This window comes from Xiphophorus hellerii, chromosome 11 (genome assembly GCF_003331165.1).
Source record: "Xiphophorus hellerii strain 12219 chromosome 11, Xiphophorus_hellerii-4.1, whole genome shotgun sequence".
NCBI classification, from domain to species: Eukaryota; Metazoa; Chordata; class Actinopteri; order Cyprinodontiformes; family Poeciliidae; genus Xiphophorus; species Xiphophorus hellerii.
In genome coordinates, this window is record NC_045682.1 from 22662584 (window position 1) to 22682770 (window position 20187).

The 20187-nt window shown below is 36.2% G+C and overlaps 1 protein-coding gene across 1 annotated transcript in view; it reads right to left on the reverse strand.

Annotated features, from left to right (window-relative positions):
• The window catches only part of LOC116728830 (FRAS1-related extracellular matrix protein 2), a 70127-nt gene that overhangs the window by 23234 nt on the left and 26706 nt on the right, over positions 1 to 20187 (reverse strand). Inside the window, exons 3-6 of the mRNA XM_032577146.1 lie at positions 18880 to 19026; positions 9958 to 10188; positions 4762 to 4887; positions 3575 to 3826 (exon numbers count right to left, since the gene is read on the reverse strand). Of these exons, the coding sequence (XP_032433037.1) occupies positions 3575 to 3826; positions 4762 to 4887; positions 9958 to 10188; positions 18880 to 19026 (756 nt within the window). The remainder of the gene's footprint in view (positions 1 to 3574; positions 3827 to 4761; positions 4888 to 9957; positions 10189 to 18879; positions 19027 to 20187) is intronic.

The window sequence follows — 20187 nt, forward strand, 5'->3', positions numbered from 1 at the left end:
TGTCTAGATAACATTAAATGTATTTCTGTCTCTACGTGTTCACACCTCAATCACCTATCTCTCTTCAGAAAGGAAATAACTGTATACAAGTTTTCTTGGGAGACCAATAAGAAAGATATATACAGTAGATAACAATTGAAAGGGGGAGAGAGAAAGAGACAGATAAAAATGAGATACAGAACGAGACAGAAAGATGCAAAGAGAGATAAGAAGAGAGATTTATAAACACAGTATGTACCAGATGAAAAAATAAAACATTTTTAAGTACTTCTTCAATTACATAAACATATTTTATTAGTGTTAATGATTGTTACATTGATTACAGGAATCTAATATTTCTAGAGTGGTACCTGTTATTAACAGAAAGCCATGAAAAAAAATCCCTTGCTTAAAGTTTTTGTCTTTGCACAAAAAGCAAAGAGAAACACTGCATTGCTTATTAGCAAAGAACAAATCTCTTAGGTTAGAACTGTATTTACATGACAAAAACATTCAGAGGTGTTATTGGTTAAGCTCTTTTTGATTATGTAACTCATGTATGTATCTCAAACTGTGATAAAACTGTTTATTTTTGAAGGTGTGTAAATCGAGATCAAAATGTTCTACTGCCATGGTACATTTCAATTTGATGAAGTGCAGACAAAAGGAAAAATTGGTGAGGCTGCTGAGGCTTCACAGTTACATGAATTACCCGGTCCTGACGAACTGGTGACCAGTTGGACACTAAAAATAGTAGTAGCAATGATATTAATAACACATTTTAATTGAAAGCTTTTCAAGTCAATCAAGGCCACCGAACAAGAAATACTACACAGTATCAAACTTAACCTGAACCGGATCAAATTAGGCTTCCGGATAGATCAGCAAAAGGTATTGGATGCTCTTAACCCTAAACTTAATGACAGCTATCTCAGCATTGGTACGCTGATTCATCTGATAAGGAAGACTTAGTGCCAACAAGAAGAAATTACATTTTCTTCATGTTTAGTTTATGAGAGTTTTGAATGAACCATAATTTTATTTCACAGAGACAGTCTAAAAGGAAGGATGGTGGAAAGATGGAGATAGGCTTGGTAGAGAGGTAGAGCAGGTGTCATCTGCAGAGCCGTGAAAATTAATACCACATTTTCTGAAAATGAGATAAAGTGGGAAAAGATAAATGATAAACAGTAATGGACCAAGAACAAAACCCTGGGGTATACCTGAAGTAACTGGTGAAAACGGTGATTTGTTCAGATGGGCTTGAAGTTGACAGTCAGAGAGATAAGTTTTAAATCAATTCAAAGTAGTGCCAGATGACATAACAATTTCATTTATGGGAAGGAAACAGGATTAAATATTCAAATATTTTACCAGTGCATTGAAATTTGTATAGTCTGTCAAATAGTTTAATTAAGCAAAATTGAAGCACGTCCACATGAACTGCAACACTTGGAATTTCTTTTTCATAGAATTAAGAAACATTACAACTTAGAGGCAGAAGAGATTGACTATGACAGTGGTCCCTATTTAAAACAGCGTACATATTGGTAAAAAACAATAGCTTCTTTGTTTCAAGTGCTGGTGTCTTTTGTTTGTTCCATTTCAGCTAAATCCAAGACTTAAGGGATTTTTGGGGTTCTGTTCTTTGCATTTTCGACAGCATCCCAAGTATTTTGGGAAAAAGGAGGTAAATAAAGGCTTTAGATTGAGCTCTTCTCCTCCCTCTGCCAAAAAGGTCCCTTATATATGAACATGTTCTCTTTCTTGCACATTTCCTTTACATTATGTGACAGCCAAATGAATGCACTTGTTTTCTCGCTACATGAAAAGACAAGTAATGAGGACAGTTTCTACTGGAGACAGCGAAAATAGAAACCAGTCTTGTGTTTATACACCAAGAGCACAAAAGCCAATAAAAACAAGGAATTTATATGTTGAGTGCCATATGTGGGCCAGTCACACTATACAACGTCTTCTGTGTTTATTAAAGAGCTGTCTTAAGATAAGAACTGACTTGAAGCTTGAAGTGAAGTGAAACTGGAAATAAAACCAGGGGTGATGTAAACACACACTGGCTGCAATCAAACACAGCATTTTAACAGAAGGCCTTATATATATATATATATATATATATATATATATATATATATATATATATATATATATATATATATACACAATTCCTTCCTTTATTTTTAAATTATAACTACATATGTTGCCTTCCCAATTATTAGAGTTGAAAGAAAACATGGATAATGGATAGGTAATAGACAGACAGGTGGACGCATGGACAGATGGCTGGATGGGTGGATGCTTAGACAAACTGATAGGGGATAAAGTCCGGAGATAAAATGTTTTCCCTATATTTATCTACCGCATTGATTGAAAAATGATTAAATTCCATGCTTCCTTGCCTGGTGTGTTCTTTTTTGTGTTCTTTCTGCACAATTCTACTCGATTCAAATCTCGCTTCACAGCTCAGTTAATGGGCTTCCTCCTATTGAATTGAATTTCTCCAGGAAAATTTCAACTGGGTCAATCAGAGAACAGAAGGAGAAGTTGTGAGATATGAAGTGGATTTTCTGAGCTGTTTTAGAATTGTAGTCTGTCTGTAATTTTAGCAATGGGAGCAGAAGAAGTCAACAAAGCCATCCGGTCCGTGTTGGTTATGCTTTCAAATGTTGAAAGCATAACCAACACATAACATTAAAAGCTCTTCTCTCTTCGCAGTGGAGGCAATTTCGAGGAGGGAGACGCTAAGCAGGCAGTTTTTGGTAAGCTTCATATTATCAAACTGGTGTATTACAAATATCACAGACAAACGTTAGCGATTGGGTAAAATTTAAAACTTCAACCAATTTCAGCAAGCAATTGTTTCTCAAAAGCTAAGGTTCAAGACCCTCAAATCTGGAACAAAGCCTAGAACAAGGTTTTTAACAAACTAATGCTTTTCTGGACTACATATGAATCCTGGTAAACCTATAAGTATGCCTGTAAAAGTCATTTAACAAAGATGTTTTAAATTGTAGAATAATATAAGAAACTTAGAAGATTATAAAAAGAAATAATTTTCAAGCTATTGCTACTAAAAGAGACAAAAAACAATTTGTGATTTACTTAATATTTTTGTCATTAATTTTGAAATTTGTCTTAGTTTTCTGTTATATATCAGTGTCACTGCTGCATACGAGTTGTTGATGGTCTGAGTCTTTCTTTTTTTTTTCTTCTGAGAAATACACATTATAATTAAGAAAGATTATAATTTCAAGGTTACATTTATAGAACAAAAACAGAAAAACATTTTACTGTGGGTGACAATTAGTAACACCTCAGGCTGTGACATTCTTCTATCCGTAAATGCTGAGCAGACCTGAGACTGCTCCAAAAACAGAAAGCGGACTATAGTTAATTAAAAAGTCCCCACCTCTATAACTTTTAAATATTTTGTCACTATGTGGGATTTTATTTGACAGACCAACACGAAGTAAGTAGCACACAGTTGTTAAGTGGAACTTATGTACGGTAACTAATGGAGCAGCTGTAATCTAGATATCATCAAACACATAAAACAACAAATCAAACTGTGGCTTACCATCATCTATGTCTTTGAGGATGCTGACTTTAGTGGTAGAATAGTGCATTCCTAGCCGACCTCCAACAGGCAGGGTCAGAATCACATTGAAGCTCTCCACTTCCTCGTACAGAGAGTCATCGATGATCACCACGCGACACATCTTCTCCCGCTCTCCTTTGTCGAATCGAAGGATGCTGCTGTGTTCCTCCGGACGTGAAATGTAGTCTGAGTAGGACAGAACGGTGGTGGGGATCGTTCCTGTGGCAGAACCTTTGGAAGAACCAGGAAAAAAGGAGTGTGAGGAGATGTTTAGAGAGTTTGTGGAGAAAATGGAAGACGAGTGACACTGGCTTAAAATTAAATACGATTGGAAAGGCATAATTACAGCTCATAGCTTATGGGGCATAGCCTGAGACTCAACTGTGCTGTAAACAGTAGCGGAGCTAATGCATGAAGATAAAACATGGTTTGGACTATGGTCTTTACTATGACGTATTCCCGGCATTTAAGTTGCCATTTCTTCATCAGTATTTAAAGTCTTAATTATATGACAACAAACCGTATATAATAAAGACTATTATTAGAGCAACTAAAATTCTTTAGCGCAATCTCTATAGCTGTGCTCCTGTTTGCAGGTGGAAGAAAAACTGACCCCTTTTCCACACTGTAATTTTTACTGCTACGCTCCATTCAGTCAACATTCTTTATTTATTAACTTTGTATTGTTTTTCTTTAGTTTTTTCTTAAAAGATACACTTGGCCCAGTGATACTATGTTTAGTTGTGTCCAATTGTTGCCCTCTGAACTGCACAGCTTATACTGTGCTTGATTCTGATGGGGGTTTTTTTTCGTGTTGAAAGAGAGTTACTCGTCTTCACTTGCTCAGGATAAGGGAGAGTTGCAAAGTAAAGCTCTTAATTACACCTGACTGATCTTAAAGAGATACTTTTTTATTGACTTTAACCGATGAGTTGAATTAGACATCGCTGTATCATAATTTGGATTAAATTGAGTTTTTCACATGGCTTCACATTAAAATATTAGCATATTGTGATCTGAAAATTTCACATTTACATTTTGTTAGCTTTAATTGATAAAAAAATATTTTAAATCATTAGACTCTTCTGATCACACTGATCTGCACAACCTGATTTTAGTAGTCTCAACCATGTGGGAGACACAAAGAAAAAGGAGCAGATTCGTACCCTGCTGTGTGGAGCAGACCACCATGAGAACCTCACTTATGTCTCCACTGCGGTGTACGGGGATGAAAAGCGCCCCGACATCTTCCTCTACTGAATGAATTGGTTCAGGAAAGAACACGGTCGACTCTGAAAAAAAAACCCAAAGAGAGAAGAATAAGGTGAAGTTAATGATATGTGTAACGGTAGGCTGTAATCCACAGAACATCAGGTATTGAGGAAGTTATGCAGGCTAGTCGCTCTATGACTCTGTACTCTGTGCTGCAGCTGGTAGAATTTCACTTTTATCTACTTAGGTGGTCATCCTGCAGTGAGGTTATGCATATGAAAAAAAATCAATCCCCATCACAATTTTCTGATTTGATGCAACCAGAGGGGCTCTTCAAAGACACCCATGCAGAGAATTTTTTATACCTCCTCGCATGTGGCAGACAAATACAATTGCAGGTCTCCCAAGGTCATCACGCAGAGCTTCATCACCTGGGAGTTTCATTCATCGGCTCTTGTATACACAGACCGGTCAGCCACTCACTTATTTTTCTTCTCTACTTCTTTATCATCTCTTGCCTCTGGTTTGTGACTGAGATAAAAACTTAGATTAATTGAAAGAGTCATCTATCAAAGCAAAAACCTCGTAGTGTGGCAACAGAATGGTTGGAGTTACTTCCTGCACAGCAATCTGGGGCCAATAAAAATAATAATAAAGTGAACTAACTTTCAGCTTGTCTCAGATCTTCTGCTGCTGTCTATTTTCGTAGAGAAAATGAGTGATTGAATGAAGGGAGACTCAAAGAACACTTGTGGATTGCTTTTGCAGCATGAACACCAATTAAAGGGCCGGAGAGTAGACAATCCAAAGAAATAGATTTATCTTTGAAACAACATATGGCGTAAGAGGAGATAAACACCTGAGAAGACTCTTTGAGATGAAGCCATCAATATAAGACAATCTTACACACAGTGGGGGGTCAAACATTTCTCCTCTCTTGTGATAACACTTGCTAAATCATTCTCCCTCCTCTCAATCTTCCAGCGTTTCTCCTTTCTGCTACAGCCTATAATCTGTCACTCCCTGGGGGGAAGTTGGGGGGCTGGAGGTTTGGGGGAGAGGAAGTGCGGCAAGAGCAGGATACCGGGCTCCTCCGCCTTACCTATTCCTTTCACACACTCAAACGCACCATGAATTTCCACTCCCACTCCATGCATATACTACAAACTTCATCTCACCTCATAGTACTTTCACGTCTCATTCCACCATTTCCTCCTGCACAGCCCCTTAATCCAGTCAAGATTTAGAAAAGGCAAACTTTTCATCCAAGTGGGTCAAGTTCACCTTCTTGAGAAAAACGCACTGTCATTTTAAAACATTCATGGGGAATGTGAAAAAGCCACACGCTTGTAAAGACGGTGCTGAATCTAGAAGTGCTTGCATCTAATCTTGTTTTTATCTAGCAGAAAATAAAGCAAAACAGGAACTCTGTTTGGCTTTTATAACTCGGTATAGCACTTCTCAAATATTGATAAATCATGAATATTCTATGGATACAGGGATGTGTTCTGTGTAGTTTTTTCTAGATGTTTGTACTTTGAGCACCTAGTATAAAAAATATGCCACATATGCAACAAGAAAACTAGCAGTTGATAAAGAACACATAGGTTCCATCTTTTTAACCACAAGCAAACCTCTAAAGGTCAAAAAAGCCGTTGACCTTGTACCTTCATATAAATACAAATATGAGAAAGAAAACCATACTTCACATCAATGTAATAGCATTGGTGCAAAATGCGAACAGTAAGAGTGCCACTGATATATAGCATCACTGCGGAAGAAAAAGCAAGCAAGATGTATTACCGACTGTGGCGAGAAGCAGTTTCTTGCAGCATACAGTCAAACAGCAGGCTGCCACCTTCAGCTTTAGTCAGCACTGTGCATGGATTATATATGGAAGTATGCAGGAGGAGACTCAGCTATTGCAAAGGAAATGGGCTGCAGCATAAGTCCAGTTCTGTTGGTATTAATCAAAAAGTGAGGAGGATGAAAAGAACATATGCACTTTTATAACATTTTATAGTTGAGAGAGCTATAAAATGTTTACAAAAGTATTCACAACGCCTGAACACACAATGCTCTGACACCTGAGGTTCCAACTCATCTGTGGTACCTTATGAAGCAAAACTCATTGAGTAAAAATATGATTTCCAGCATATTATCTTTCCCTGTCTGCTCTTGGGTTCAGCTCTTCTGTAACTAATGGGAGAGACCAAAAGTGACTTTTTTGGTCTGCTTGCAAGACTTTACATAAAGCAGAAAACTAAGACTGAACATTACACTGCCACAGTGAAACGTTGGCAGTATCATGCTATGCTATTTCATTAGCAGGGTCATGGGTCACAGTTGATGGGAAGGTAGACAAAGCCAAACAAAGTGTGTTAAGACGTGGAAGAAGACTTGTTGGAAGTTGCAAAAGACTTGAGACTGAATAGGGAGATCAGGGTATTACACATACAGTCAAAAAGTGAATAGAAGATCTATTCACATTTTGTGGCAAGACTTGAAAACTGATTAGACGTTCTCCATTCAATCTCAGTGACCTTGCACTATTGTGCAAAGCTGGTAGAGATATTTCCAGACGACTCGCCATTGCACATAAAAAGTGGTTATACCTACTATTAACTCAGGTGAGATGATAACAAATCCATTTCTGCACATTTCTAGGATTTTATTTGGAAAAACATACACATTTTCCCTCTGTTCATCTTACACAATGCACGACTTTTGGTACGTTTTATTTTACCAAATAAAATCTGTAAAACTAAAAAATACTGTTAAACAATATTTAGCAACTCTAAAAAAATATTGCACAGTCACACAGACGTTTTCAGTGCCCTTATAAGAAGAAACTGTGTTTGCCTAAATCTTGGAATGGTTCTAGTTAAAGCTTAGCATCTCCCTCCTCGAAAGTAGATATTAACCAGACTGAAATGTTTTCGAGGGAGGGAATCTTCAGGCCAACCGAAGGGCCACACAAACGCTGGTTTCATCATTAAAGACCACACTGTTAATGCCACAGGCAAAGCCAAATCTTCTCTGGGCCCATTAGATTACAGAGGGACACATCTCTGTCACATAAGACTGTCCCTGGAGACAGCAGAAAACAAACCAGCTCCTAACCCCTCCTCACACACATCATAATTAACCCACAGGGGAGGAGGATAGGAGGCAGGAAAATGAAGCGGGGAGAGCCTGAAAGCTAGAGAATATGTCGACAAATGAGCAAGAGAGTTATGAGCAACTGTTGTGTGTTTTTAATTACGTAGAGGCTGCGCTGGAGAGAGGGATAATGCATACAAATACCAAAAAGCAAAAGTGACAAAAGAGTAAATCTAACATTGATTGAGCAGAGCTGTGCCACTTAATATTCCATTAATGTTTCAATTTTAAGAAGAGAGAGAGAGAAAAAAAACTAGGGCAGAGAAAATTGCAATAAAACCCTAAATAAGAAGGTGAGCTCCCTGTGTGTGGGTGAGTGGAATGTCTGATTTTATTGCTACTTTTGTAACACTTGTGTTTTTTTAGGAAATTAACCACCATGTTCATTTTGAGGAGTAAAAACTAGAAACACCATTCTGAACAAAAGAAATGCATCATCCCTAAAATGCTTCTCATCTGGCTAACATGTCACAAATGAATTTCCATGCTGCAGCTGAGAGATTTCACAACACTCCATATCAGCAAGAGACAGTGTTTATATTGACATTTTCTGTCTTTTACTTTTCTTCATTTAATCATATATGCATGATGCACATGCAAATGTATCATTATGAAAAGTGTAATTGAATGTCAGAGATCATTTTGAGCTATTTTCACTGTAAATGTTGAATCTCTTATTTTTTTACTTATATTGGTCAGGATGAAGTTAGAAAATATCAAAATCTTGATATATGATAGATAAAATTGAAGTCCATTTTAGCCTAATCAGCATTTGAGCAGAACATTTTCTGTCATTCAACACATATATGAAAGGATAAACCTCAAACATAATCCACAGTCAGTCCTGTGAAAAAAGCCTTGTGCAGTTTCACACACATACAAATCTGAAACTGGCTTACTAGCAGAAGTTGAATGATGGGAGTACATTACAGAGGTGTGAAAAAGGTATACTACTAAAAGTATTAGTAGTATTTGCAGCCCTCCTTATAAAGCTTCTGTTTTACATTTTAATTGTTAAATTTAAATGTTTGGGGTCTTTAAGCAAATTCAGCAACTTCTGTAAATACAAAAATGTTTTCAAATTAGCTTAAGCAAAAAAGATATCAAATTAAAGAAAAATTAACACATCTAAAACTATACCAATGAACAGATGATAAACAATCTGGCATTTAACAGTCTGAGAAGGGTTACAAAAGATTTTTCTAAGGCTTCAGGACTCTAGTGAACCCCAGTTACCCACAAATTTGAGAAAACACAGGTGGTGAGCGCTGAGCAAAAACCACTCCAAGAGCGCATCAATGACTCATCTCAGGAGGCTACAAAAGAAACTAGAATGACATTTAAAGCAAGAAAAAGAGCAGGCAAGAATGGCATCCATGAGAGAGTTGCGGTGTGGAAACTACTGCTGACCAGAAACAGTAAATAAGTTGTTATTTGAAGCTGCTGGGTTCTTCAGCAGGACAGTTCAGTTCCTTATCCTGAACCATCTTGCTTGTGAGGTAATTACCTAGGTATTTTTCATTTAAATGACATGTTTCGACTTGATGGCTTAGCCATCTCAGCCCAAATAATTTGGATCAGATGACATAAAAGAGCATGGGGTTAAGGATTTTACAAACATGTCTCCATATCCCAAATACATTGCTTCTACCCCACTATTTAATGTTTGATGTCAAAGAGCAAAAGTTCATCAGTATCATCAGTAAAGCTAGTCTGTTTCAAACTAGATTGTAACACAAGAGAATGAGCAGGTGAATGTTGTGAATTTAACGGAAATTAAAATGTTGCATAATTTATCTGGATTATGACCTGGATTCGTCCTGCTTTTTCAAGTTTTAATGTTTTTCCACATTTAATATATGGACAACAAAAACAAACTATTTGCCTTTCATTGAAGAGACTCTCAAATGTTAGCTTTTGGAGAAATGATTTCCTGCACACAGAATGGATATACTGCAGGATATAGAGTGTTCATCAGCAGCACTGACCATCATCCGGGTCTAGGATCTCCACTGTTGCTGAGATGGGAAACTCCATCACTCCCATCACTGGTTCTGACAGCAGAATCTGGAAGGTCTCCGCTTGCTCGTACTTATCGTCAGTCAGAATCTGAACACGCCACGTCGCTCTCGTCTGTCCTGGATTGAACTGGACCTGCCTTTGAGACTTCCCCTTGAAGTCCTCGTTTTTTCTTGCACTACCATCTTGTGTACCAATGCCTGTGAGGAACAAAGAAGAGAAAAAGCACAAAAAGAATTAGTCATGCAAAATGAATTTAACCAATATGCAAGAAGTTGAGGGAAAACAAAGACACAAGCGACGGGGGAGTGACAGACACAAGAAAGAAACAGATGAAAAACAGATTAAAAATTCACACCCTTTAACAGAGAGGTGAGAAAACGAGTGCTGTGTTTTTTCTCTTCGCTGATCACTTAGAGAGGAATGTGTGAATGATATTTGTGACTGAAATATTTAATATAAGGCCCACTCTTTGTTACAAGAGAGATTAGTTACAATGCAGTGGTTTGATACACATGAATAAGTTTTTCAGCTCTGTGTCACATCATTTTCAGCTAAATCTAATCTGAATAAATCCTTTAATGTAACTCTATTTCACTGTGATATATCTAATGGCACCATCAAAATGGGGAGCTAACCAACTGGTAACACTGGCTTTCAGATTAAAGACAACAGGGAACACTGGTGGCACTTATGAAATGCGCTACGTTTGGAAGTGAGCTGTTCATGTTTCTTTGTTTACAGTCATAAAGCCCTTGGCGAACAAACAGAACTGTTACTACACCAGGCAGACACTCATGCCTGTGAGTCCAGGACAAAAGGATTTGTTATCTCTTTTCAGACGTTCTGATGCCTGCACAAACAACAAAGGGGGTGACAAACATATGCAGATGGGATTGAATACATATTGAACATGAGCACACTGTGATTATTGTATGCAGAAGATAAGCTGAAGGTAAATGTTGCAACAGAACAACAAAACACAGTCACACTCATTCAAATGAAATTTTTAATTTTAGCGTCGTTGCATTGTATACCAAAAAAGCGTAAAACATAATGGGAATGTTTTTTCTGGCATGTATTACTTACCAATCTAGACCAGAACAAATAAAAAGAAAATACAAAATAGATAAATGTAGAATAAGTGCATTAATGTAAAGTGCATAATAAACAGCAGCTCAACATTTTAACAGCCTGAGCCAGAAAGGTAAATCTGATGGTCCTGGTTTTGATGTACCATTTGCATTTGCATGTCCCTCTCCAGGAACTTTTTTCCTGGAGAGCGTTTTGAGAGTCACAGCAGAAAGAAGTCTGACAACAGAAAACGGGACAAAAGACCCATGTACTGGAAAAAATCTAGGTCAAGGTGTAAAACCATGGGCTGTTGTATGTAAGTCAGTGATTAGTTCATAATATGCAAGTTCTGGAAGATAACATGTTCTTGGAGCCTGTGGCAACATATAGGTTGCTAAAATCTCCCTCTTTTTGATCTCAAGCAGTGATATTGTGGAAGATACAAACTACTGCTTATGTTTTCTGTAGTCATTAGCACATGTCAGTGTTTTAGTTAAATGGAAGTCTTAATTTACAATGAGTGACTTCCTGGAACTGACCAAGCATTCAATAATTGCCCTCAGTGACTATCATGACCTGGATCACTGTTTTTCAAAACATGGATCATTTACAGCCTTATCACCTAAATTTAAGACTAGTTAATATTCTTAACACTATGCCATAACATATAAAATTACATCATTATTTTTTACTTTCACCATCCATTCTAATAATCAGTTTTTATTTTTATATATAAAAAAACACATGGAATAAAATGTGCCTTTAGAGAAAGAAAGTGTTGATCATAAAGTCTGTGAAGTCTCACAGCTCCACACTTATTCTGCTCTCTGGAGAAAAAAGACACAGTTTGTGGGTCATATTGAGGTTCCCTCTGTGTAGGAGGATATATTCCCTCCAAACTTTTGATCACATTAACTGTTAGTCAAGGAGTTAAAGATCCTGATGTTTCAACTTACAAAAAGGTGCTCAAAAAATCCCCCAAATACTTGTCATACTCCAAGCTTACCTTATTTTTGTCTATTGAGAGATTTAAATATGTGATCTATAAATTCTTACGCGGTGAGATTAATCACTTCATCAACAGAAAAATGCTATTGTAATACAGCTCATTTACACATGGAGGAAAACTGTAGAAAGGCAGTTTAGTGCCCAAAAGTTTCTCCTCTCTGTGAAATATAATTTTATCTTCATCCAGCATATTTGGCAACTACTATGCCAAATAGTAGTTGCTACTATGAGGATGGAATAAATCCAACCACAGAGGAAATACAATAACCAGGCAAAAGTACACCTCTTAAAAGTTCTCCATTTATTTCTCACAAAAATTACATAATATAACAAATTATTTGCTTCTGCTGGTGTTAAATGGGATTCTGATCTTAATTTAATTTTGTGTGCAAATGGTATACTTCCTCTAATTAGTTAATCAGAGTTTCTTTGTCATTTTCCACACTTTACCTTTTTATTGAAGCTCCCGGTTTTTGTTTATAAATTTAGAATTCATAAAGACCATTAAAATACAGTAGCCTGTAAAAGTTAAAAGGTCTTCAGTTTTATTTTTGTTATTTACAAATGGAAAAAGTGTAACATGCATTTGTGTTCAACACACTGAATCAATACTTAGCAGGAGAACATTTCGATCAATTAAATTTGCAATTATTCCTGAGTTTGCCTCCGCCAAATTTGCTCTTCTAAAGACAAAGACTTTCACATTTGGTGTAAAACTATATCAGCTTTTCAGAAAAAAGAACATCATGCCAACAGTCAAACATTAAGATGGTAGTGTCATGCTTGTTTTTTTGGTCATCTGAAACATTTAAGTGTGACAAAAGGGAACCCCCCCCCCAGAAAAACTAAAATGCTTTTTTACAATGCTATTAAACAGGGAAAGCAGATTTATTTGGAATTTACCCAAATTAAAATAAAGTTTATTTAATGAAGATAACAGGAGAGTCATAAACAGATGCATGTAAGCTGCAAAAGGTCCCCTCGTTTACAATACAGCTTTCTAAAAAGACTGATGAATTAAAACTAGTCAATACTGAGACTGAATTTATTCAAAATATGTGGGAAATATGTGGGTGTACAAAAAATATCAGTTGTAACCTGTGTGAACTGAACTAGAGCTTATGCTTAGAAAGTGTGAACTGGCACCACATTTTAAGTAGCATTTTGTCTTCAAAGACAAACAGTGGATTTTTAAGGCTCTATGTGAGGATTTGTCAGGAGAATATGGCGACCTGTTATTGGATGCAGAAATCCAGAGGCTCAGAAGGAGAAGAGTTTTGAAGCACTTCTTGTCGCTTTTGGTTGAAATCAAAGAGTTCATGCAGTCCAAAGGGGAAGATGCCTCACAGCTCAAGGACACAGACTGGATGCTTGACCTTGCATCTTAAACAGACATCACTGGGAAACTAAAATGTTTGAAGTGTGAGCTGCAGGGTGAGAGCAAGAGTTGCTGATGGTAAGCAAATATAACGGGATTTTTTTAAATGGTAGAGCAGAGGTTCTGCAGAAAAGGTGGAATTAAAATAAGAAACATAGACTGGTCAGACAGAACATTATGATCACCTGCCATAAATGTGTGTTAGTTCTCCATTAGCTGGCAAAACAGCCTTTACCAAGCAAGGAATGGACTCCATTAGACTACTGACATTTTGTTGCGGTTTCTGGCATTACAACATTAGCATCAGCTTCTTTAAGTCCTGCAAGTTGTGTTTTTTTTTAACAAATCTTGAACTAGTGTAAAGAGGCCACAGCCATAAGGGGAATACAGGTTTTCAAAAAAATTTAAATGGTATGAAGCAATGTGTCGGGAGGTGATATGTATTAAAGTCACAACCACATGTACAGCCAGAAACAAGGTTTCAAGCAGAACATTGCTCAACATTCTGCTGCTGCCTTGCCTCCTTGCCATACATTATTACATATATTATTCATCAGCTTAGGACACCTTCGTCTATTATTCAGTAGTTTTGGTATGATGCTCTTGATCCCCATTGTTGGAGTGTTAGACTGGGGTCAGTATGGGGAAACCCCGCCTGGTCTGAGGCTATGCAGCCCCATTTGCAACAAACAATGATGCACCATATATTCTGACACCTTCATCTCAGGAGCAGCGTTAACATCTTTAGCAATGTTAGCTACTGTAGATCATGTCTTGGATCATACAGAACAGTCTTCTCTTCTCATGTGCATCAACGAGCAATAGGTTTCCATGTTTCTTCCTCAGATGCTCATCATGACATCCCACAAGTTTCAAAAAAGTATTTATTCAGCATTTCATCAAAGTTACTCAAATCATCAAGCTTCCCTTTGAGGAGCCTAATACTCCATTCAAAAAGAGGCCTTGGATATCAGAACAGATAAGAGTTATTTACTTCATATGTCAGTGGTTTAGTGTTATGCCTGACCTGTATATTAACTAGTGTATTATTGTAATATTAAGAGAATAAAAGCGCAGTGGAAAAATCACCTCAATCAGTCTGTGCAAACGGATGCAGTTCTGTGAAGAGGAGCGGTTGTGTCTGAATAAGAGCTTCTCAGGAGAAGTCTTCAATGCCCAGAGATGAGGCGATGAGAGATTGAAGAAGACAGTATGTAAACATGAGAAGAGTTAAGTCGAGTGACAGCAAAGCAAAAGTCAGGAGGTGAGTAAACGATGATATTTGTAGGAAAGTTTTGGAAACACAAATTCATAAAGAAATAATGTGACACGTGTAGTGTTGCTGTATGTGGACTGATTTAATTGATTGTTGAAAGAAGTGTGAGAAAAAAGTGAGTTTAAAAAGAGAAGCAGGAGAATCCAGACTGATCGACACGTTCTTGTCCAGTACTATCCTACCTGAGCTTTTGCTTTGCAGGGGCAACTTTAAACCTTGATCTTATCCCCGTGTTCCTTCTCTGCTGATCCTCACTACCTGTACACCTGCTGGGATGGTCTCTGTAAAAAGCTCTGCTTTAATGTTACTTGGAACCACACAAGCTTTCATCAGCAAACCATTGCAATAGCAGCAGGCTTCTCGCAACATTCTTCCCTGCTTTTTATTTTATCCCTGACATATTCCTCATTGAATCTGGAGCGATCAATCTTTTTCTCCGCACACCCGAATCACAGCAATTACTGTGTGGGTTTTTCATTCTTGCCTTGGCTGCTTTATCTGTTTAAGAGTGTTGATCTTCGATCTTCATAAATATTTTTCACTACGCTTTACCAGCACACAAAAATTAAAATTTTTCAACAGATAAAATTTTTTGAATTTCACTGTTTCTTTTAAGACTTGACAATAGATGTCCACAAATAAATGTAGGGGACACAGGAAACATGGTCCTCTAGTCAGATGAGAAAACAAATAAGCCTTATATTTTTAGCTAAAAAACTACTTGCCCACTACACATTACCCAGAAAAATTCATAACCATGGTGAGAGATGGTGGTAACATCATGCTAGATGTCCATCATGCCAGGTGAACTTAGCAAACATCCATCATAAAAACAAATATAGACATATAGCTATGGTTCCAATTGAATCATTTAAACAGTCAAGTGCTGTGCAAGACTTGAAATTGTTGTTCACAGATGATCTCAAAACAATCTGACTGAGATCGAAAAAAATTTGCAGAGAAAAATAGGCAGATTCAGCCTCTACACTGCAAATCTGGTGATGACAAAAGGGTTGTAATTGCTGTAAAAGTTGGTGACAGAATGTAGTGACGCGTGCTGTGCTGGGCTTTATGAGGTGGGAGCATGTGGGTTCAACACATTTTTTCTGATTTTTCATTGATAATTTGAAAAACCGTTCAATTATCTTCCACTTCGCTACACATAAAATCATAAAATTACAAAGCGATAAATGTGGTCATAACGTGACAGGATGTGTAAAAGTTGAAGGTGTAAGAAAGTCACTGTGTATACTAATTGCTTGTTAATGTGAAAGCCTTTAAATAGTACATACTGTACAATGCACTTAGCAGCTAAACCTCATAGGTATTGCCTTATGACAAATCCAATGTGTTGTAAAAATATTTCTGTGAAAATATTCTATCGACATCACAAATTCAATGACTGAATATTTAAATTCCTCCCTGTGACTTGGAACTGTGGTTTTGTTTCTGAATCCCTATTCTCTGCTCTCTAAATCAAAGCAACAAAGGCAATGGAAGAAGTGAGCCATTATTGTCAAGTACAGTCAAGGGGTATTTGTCAGGTCGTTAAAAATTGCTATAGTCAAGCTCGGTCAAGTTCTCTGTACACACTTTACAGCAGCTACACACACATGCACACCCCAGTACCCCCCCCCCCCCCCCCCCCCCCGACATATACATATATATATATATATACATATATATATACTTCTGTATATATATATATATATAAAAAGTATATACTGTATATAAAAGAAGATATATATATATATATACTGTATATAAAATTCAATATGCTTCATTATTCACCTCTTTCAAAAATCAGTGGTATTTTTAAATATTTCTGTGGGTATAATGTATAATGTAGTGTGTTAATTTGCATTTCACTGTTATCTCTATTAAATATCAGTAACCAGTTTCTTTCCTTTTTTCTTTTTTTTTTAAATCTGAGCAACAGTGTTTCCTACTTTCACAAATGAAAAGACTTTGGGCTATGAAGTAAAATGTAATAATTTTCTAAAGCCAGAACAAGAATTACTTCAGTTTAATTTTCACACCAGCCATGGACTTATGCCTCTGCTGAATTTCTGTGAGCTACATCAGCCTAGATGAAAGTGGTTTCAATTTGAAGTGTTTCAGCAGTTCGTCAGAAAGCCGTGTTACCTAGACGCTGCTTTTAAAACACTGTCTTGAAATAGGATGAGTGTGTGTGAGTGCACCATCTATGGGTGTTCAGAGATAACCAGGTGTTTTAACTGTGTAAAGACAGAGAATCAGAACATGGTTTTTCATTTGTACTTAAGGGACAGACTTCAAACCGTCCCACGTCGTGTGAATTCTCACAAGTATATCTATACATATTATTGTACACCCTGACACACTGGCATATTTAAAAGGGACTCCGGGATTTACAAAGACCAGAATGACGATGGGAGGCGGCAGGGTAAAAGTTGCTTACAACTGCTACTTGTTCATAAGCAAACCGGCTGAAGCATGATAAAGTCAAGGCTAAGGGAGGTGCTCAGAGACAGCATCGTCATCATCCCTTAAACCTTCAAACCTGCACAAACACTCCTACATAAGCACAAAAACATGCTGTGCTGTTCCTTTTAACACCAAATCACCAACCTCTGCCACTCAGAAAGCTTAGTATTAGATTGGCATTGAAGCAGTAGTAGTTGGGTACAACTGAGATATATGAGATATATACTGATATACTGTATACTGTATATACAGTATATATATATATATATATATATATACTGTATATATATACTGTATATTCGGCAGGCATGTTCTGCAGGGAAACCTCTAGAATATTTCAGATTGATGAAAAATATACTGTTATTCTTTAAGTATGCTCTTATTATAGGTTGGCTTTCACGTGATACTCCTCTGTTTTATGGGTTCTTCTCCATGACCTATTTTCTAACACTAGGTGAAATATTTAAAACCAAAAATATATCCTTGGAAAAGGAATTATACTTTTAAGATCAACTGAAACAATCACTGTGAATCTTGGAGGCCTAAATATTCATCTGTGATGGTAAGATTCAGAACACAAATTTGTGTATTACACTTATAACGCCAAAAATGAAATGTTTTATTTGTTTGTATTTAATATACAATCTCTTTTGCTTAGTTTTTAAAGTCTATCCTGAATTCTTACCTGTAAATGAAAGAGATATAAGTTGTAAATTATACTGTATATATGATATGTATTGATAAACCAAACATAAGATTAAAGTTCAACTTATTATGTTATTTTTTTTTTTAAAGCAAATTATAATAACCCCCAGGAAAATGACCTTTTCGTTTTTCAAGAAAAATGAATAAAATACTGACAAGGAGTCAGAAAAGCCTAAAATTACCTTGGCCACATTTTAATTACTGAAACTTCCAAATGAAAATTATGTAAATTTAGAATAATTAAACCTTCATCAGTCAAAGCAAATCACACTGTTTGTACTAAACTAATAGGAACTGTCTAATTAAAATCTTGTGCAATTTCCACCTAAACAGTTGAATTACCGAAAATGATGCATGAAAATTGTTAATCTCATTGCAAAATTGAATTTGCTGTGGAAATTCACAGGGTGTGTTTAAGAGAAAAGGCAAGTTTAATTAGTAAAAAAAATGTAACAGCAGCTTACTAATATGAATGCATTTGTTAGTAAAAAAAAAAAAAACAGGCCACAAGTTTTCATGTAGAAAAAAATGTACTAAGACCCATCACTTCTGAGGCTTCTAGTTTCAATGTTTACAAAGTCAGCTCCACAGTTTCATTGCAATAACAAAGAGGAGAACTCAAAACTCAAGTAAATAAATAAATTATAACAATAATGTTGGGTTGTCTATTTGAGTATAAGTTTTAATAATTATCTCCTATTACTTCCAATTCACAAAACCAAATTTTTCGCTTGATAACAGCAGTTGGGGAAAAGTCAGGGCAGGTGTTTGTGTTATTCATGCAGGGGCAATAAATATCTTCCCAAGAGGTTACAGCAATTCATCTGACAGTTATTGTGACACTGCTGCCTAGAGCCTAGTCTGATATTATACACCCTGCATCAATCATTGTTTATTATGGCTAAATCCAGAGACAATAAATCTCAGTTCAGAGAGATGAAGGCTGACATAAAACAAAGGAGGCATAAAGGCAAACAGACTGACCAATGAATGACGTCTCTCCCAGATATCCTCTTCGTTGGAGCACCACCTCCAAGAATTTGTCTTCCTCATCCACCACATAATACTCTTTCTCCATGGAAATCCAGGCCCAGTCCAAGTGGAATTGCTGTCCTTTAAGTTTGTTTCCACCTAGAAAACAAATAATTAAAAAAAAAAAAAATTAACATATACCCAACCCAAGTGAAGCTTTTATAATAAGCGAATAGACATAAACCAGGTTGAAATGACTACTGTCGAATGAAGACTAACAAAAGATGGTTAAAAAGTACAACCCATAACTTGGTTAACTGAGCATCTAATATCTGAATTGAAATGTATGATTTATTTAGTTTGATTTTTCATTATAGATAAAAAAAACTAAATTAATTTGACTTTTATTTACAAACAACTGTATTTGAAAAACAAGCTCATAGTCAATATAACACAGACTACTTATAGTTTTTTCTTCATAAAATTCTTAATTAAAACAAAAATCATCCTTATTATTAAATATTGTTAAATACTATATACAGCTGAAATTATGTTACAAAACAACTGTAAGAACGCTTTACACAAAATATCAATAAAATTGCTTTCTCATGTGAACTTAAGTCTTGAAATTTTTGCATTTGTTAAAAATTAAAATATAATATAAATATATATATTGAAATATAAATGAAATTATGAGAACAGAATATGTGACCCAGGGGGATAACTATAATGAAATTAGGATGAAGAGAAAGTGCTCTAATTAGTTTTGGTTTGCAGTTTACACGTTCATTAAAAGAAAACATATGATCCTATACTATTGAGTCCTGTTGAACAGTGTTTTGTTTTCTTTTTATAATCATCTGAGAGATTCAAGCATGCCAACAAATCAGTGTATCTAAGAAAACAGTTGCAGAGTAAATTGTGTTTTTTTTCTGCTAGGCTAATAGAGGAGCTCAATACCTGCCACTTCAAAAGAGTAGGCAGGAAGGATGGCGCTTTGTGCATCTAATCTAACCACCTACACTCGGGGGTTTGTTACTGAATGGAAATCAAAAGAAAGCACTAATAAAGGGAATATAAGAAGTGGAGGCATCATGACGTTTTTAATGCTTTTGTATAAAGGCAAACAATGCCTATTCTTGCAGATACTGAAAGAGACCATTTTTAAGCACCCTTGCAGTTCATTAAAACATAATTTCTCCTGAAAAATGCAACAATCCAATTTATATCCGTATGTCTTTAAAATGAAATGGAGTAAACAAATAAAACGTCTTTATCTAAGAAGGACAAACTAAAATAAAATGGCAATTTTCTTGCAAT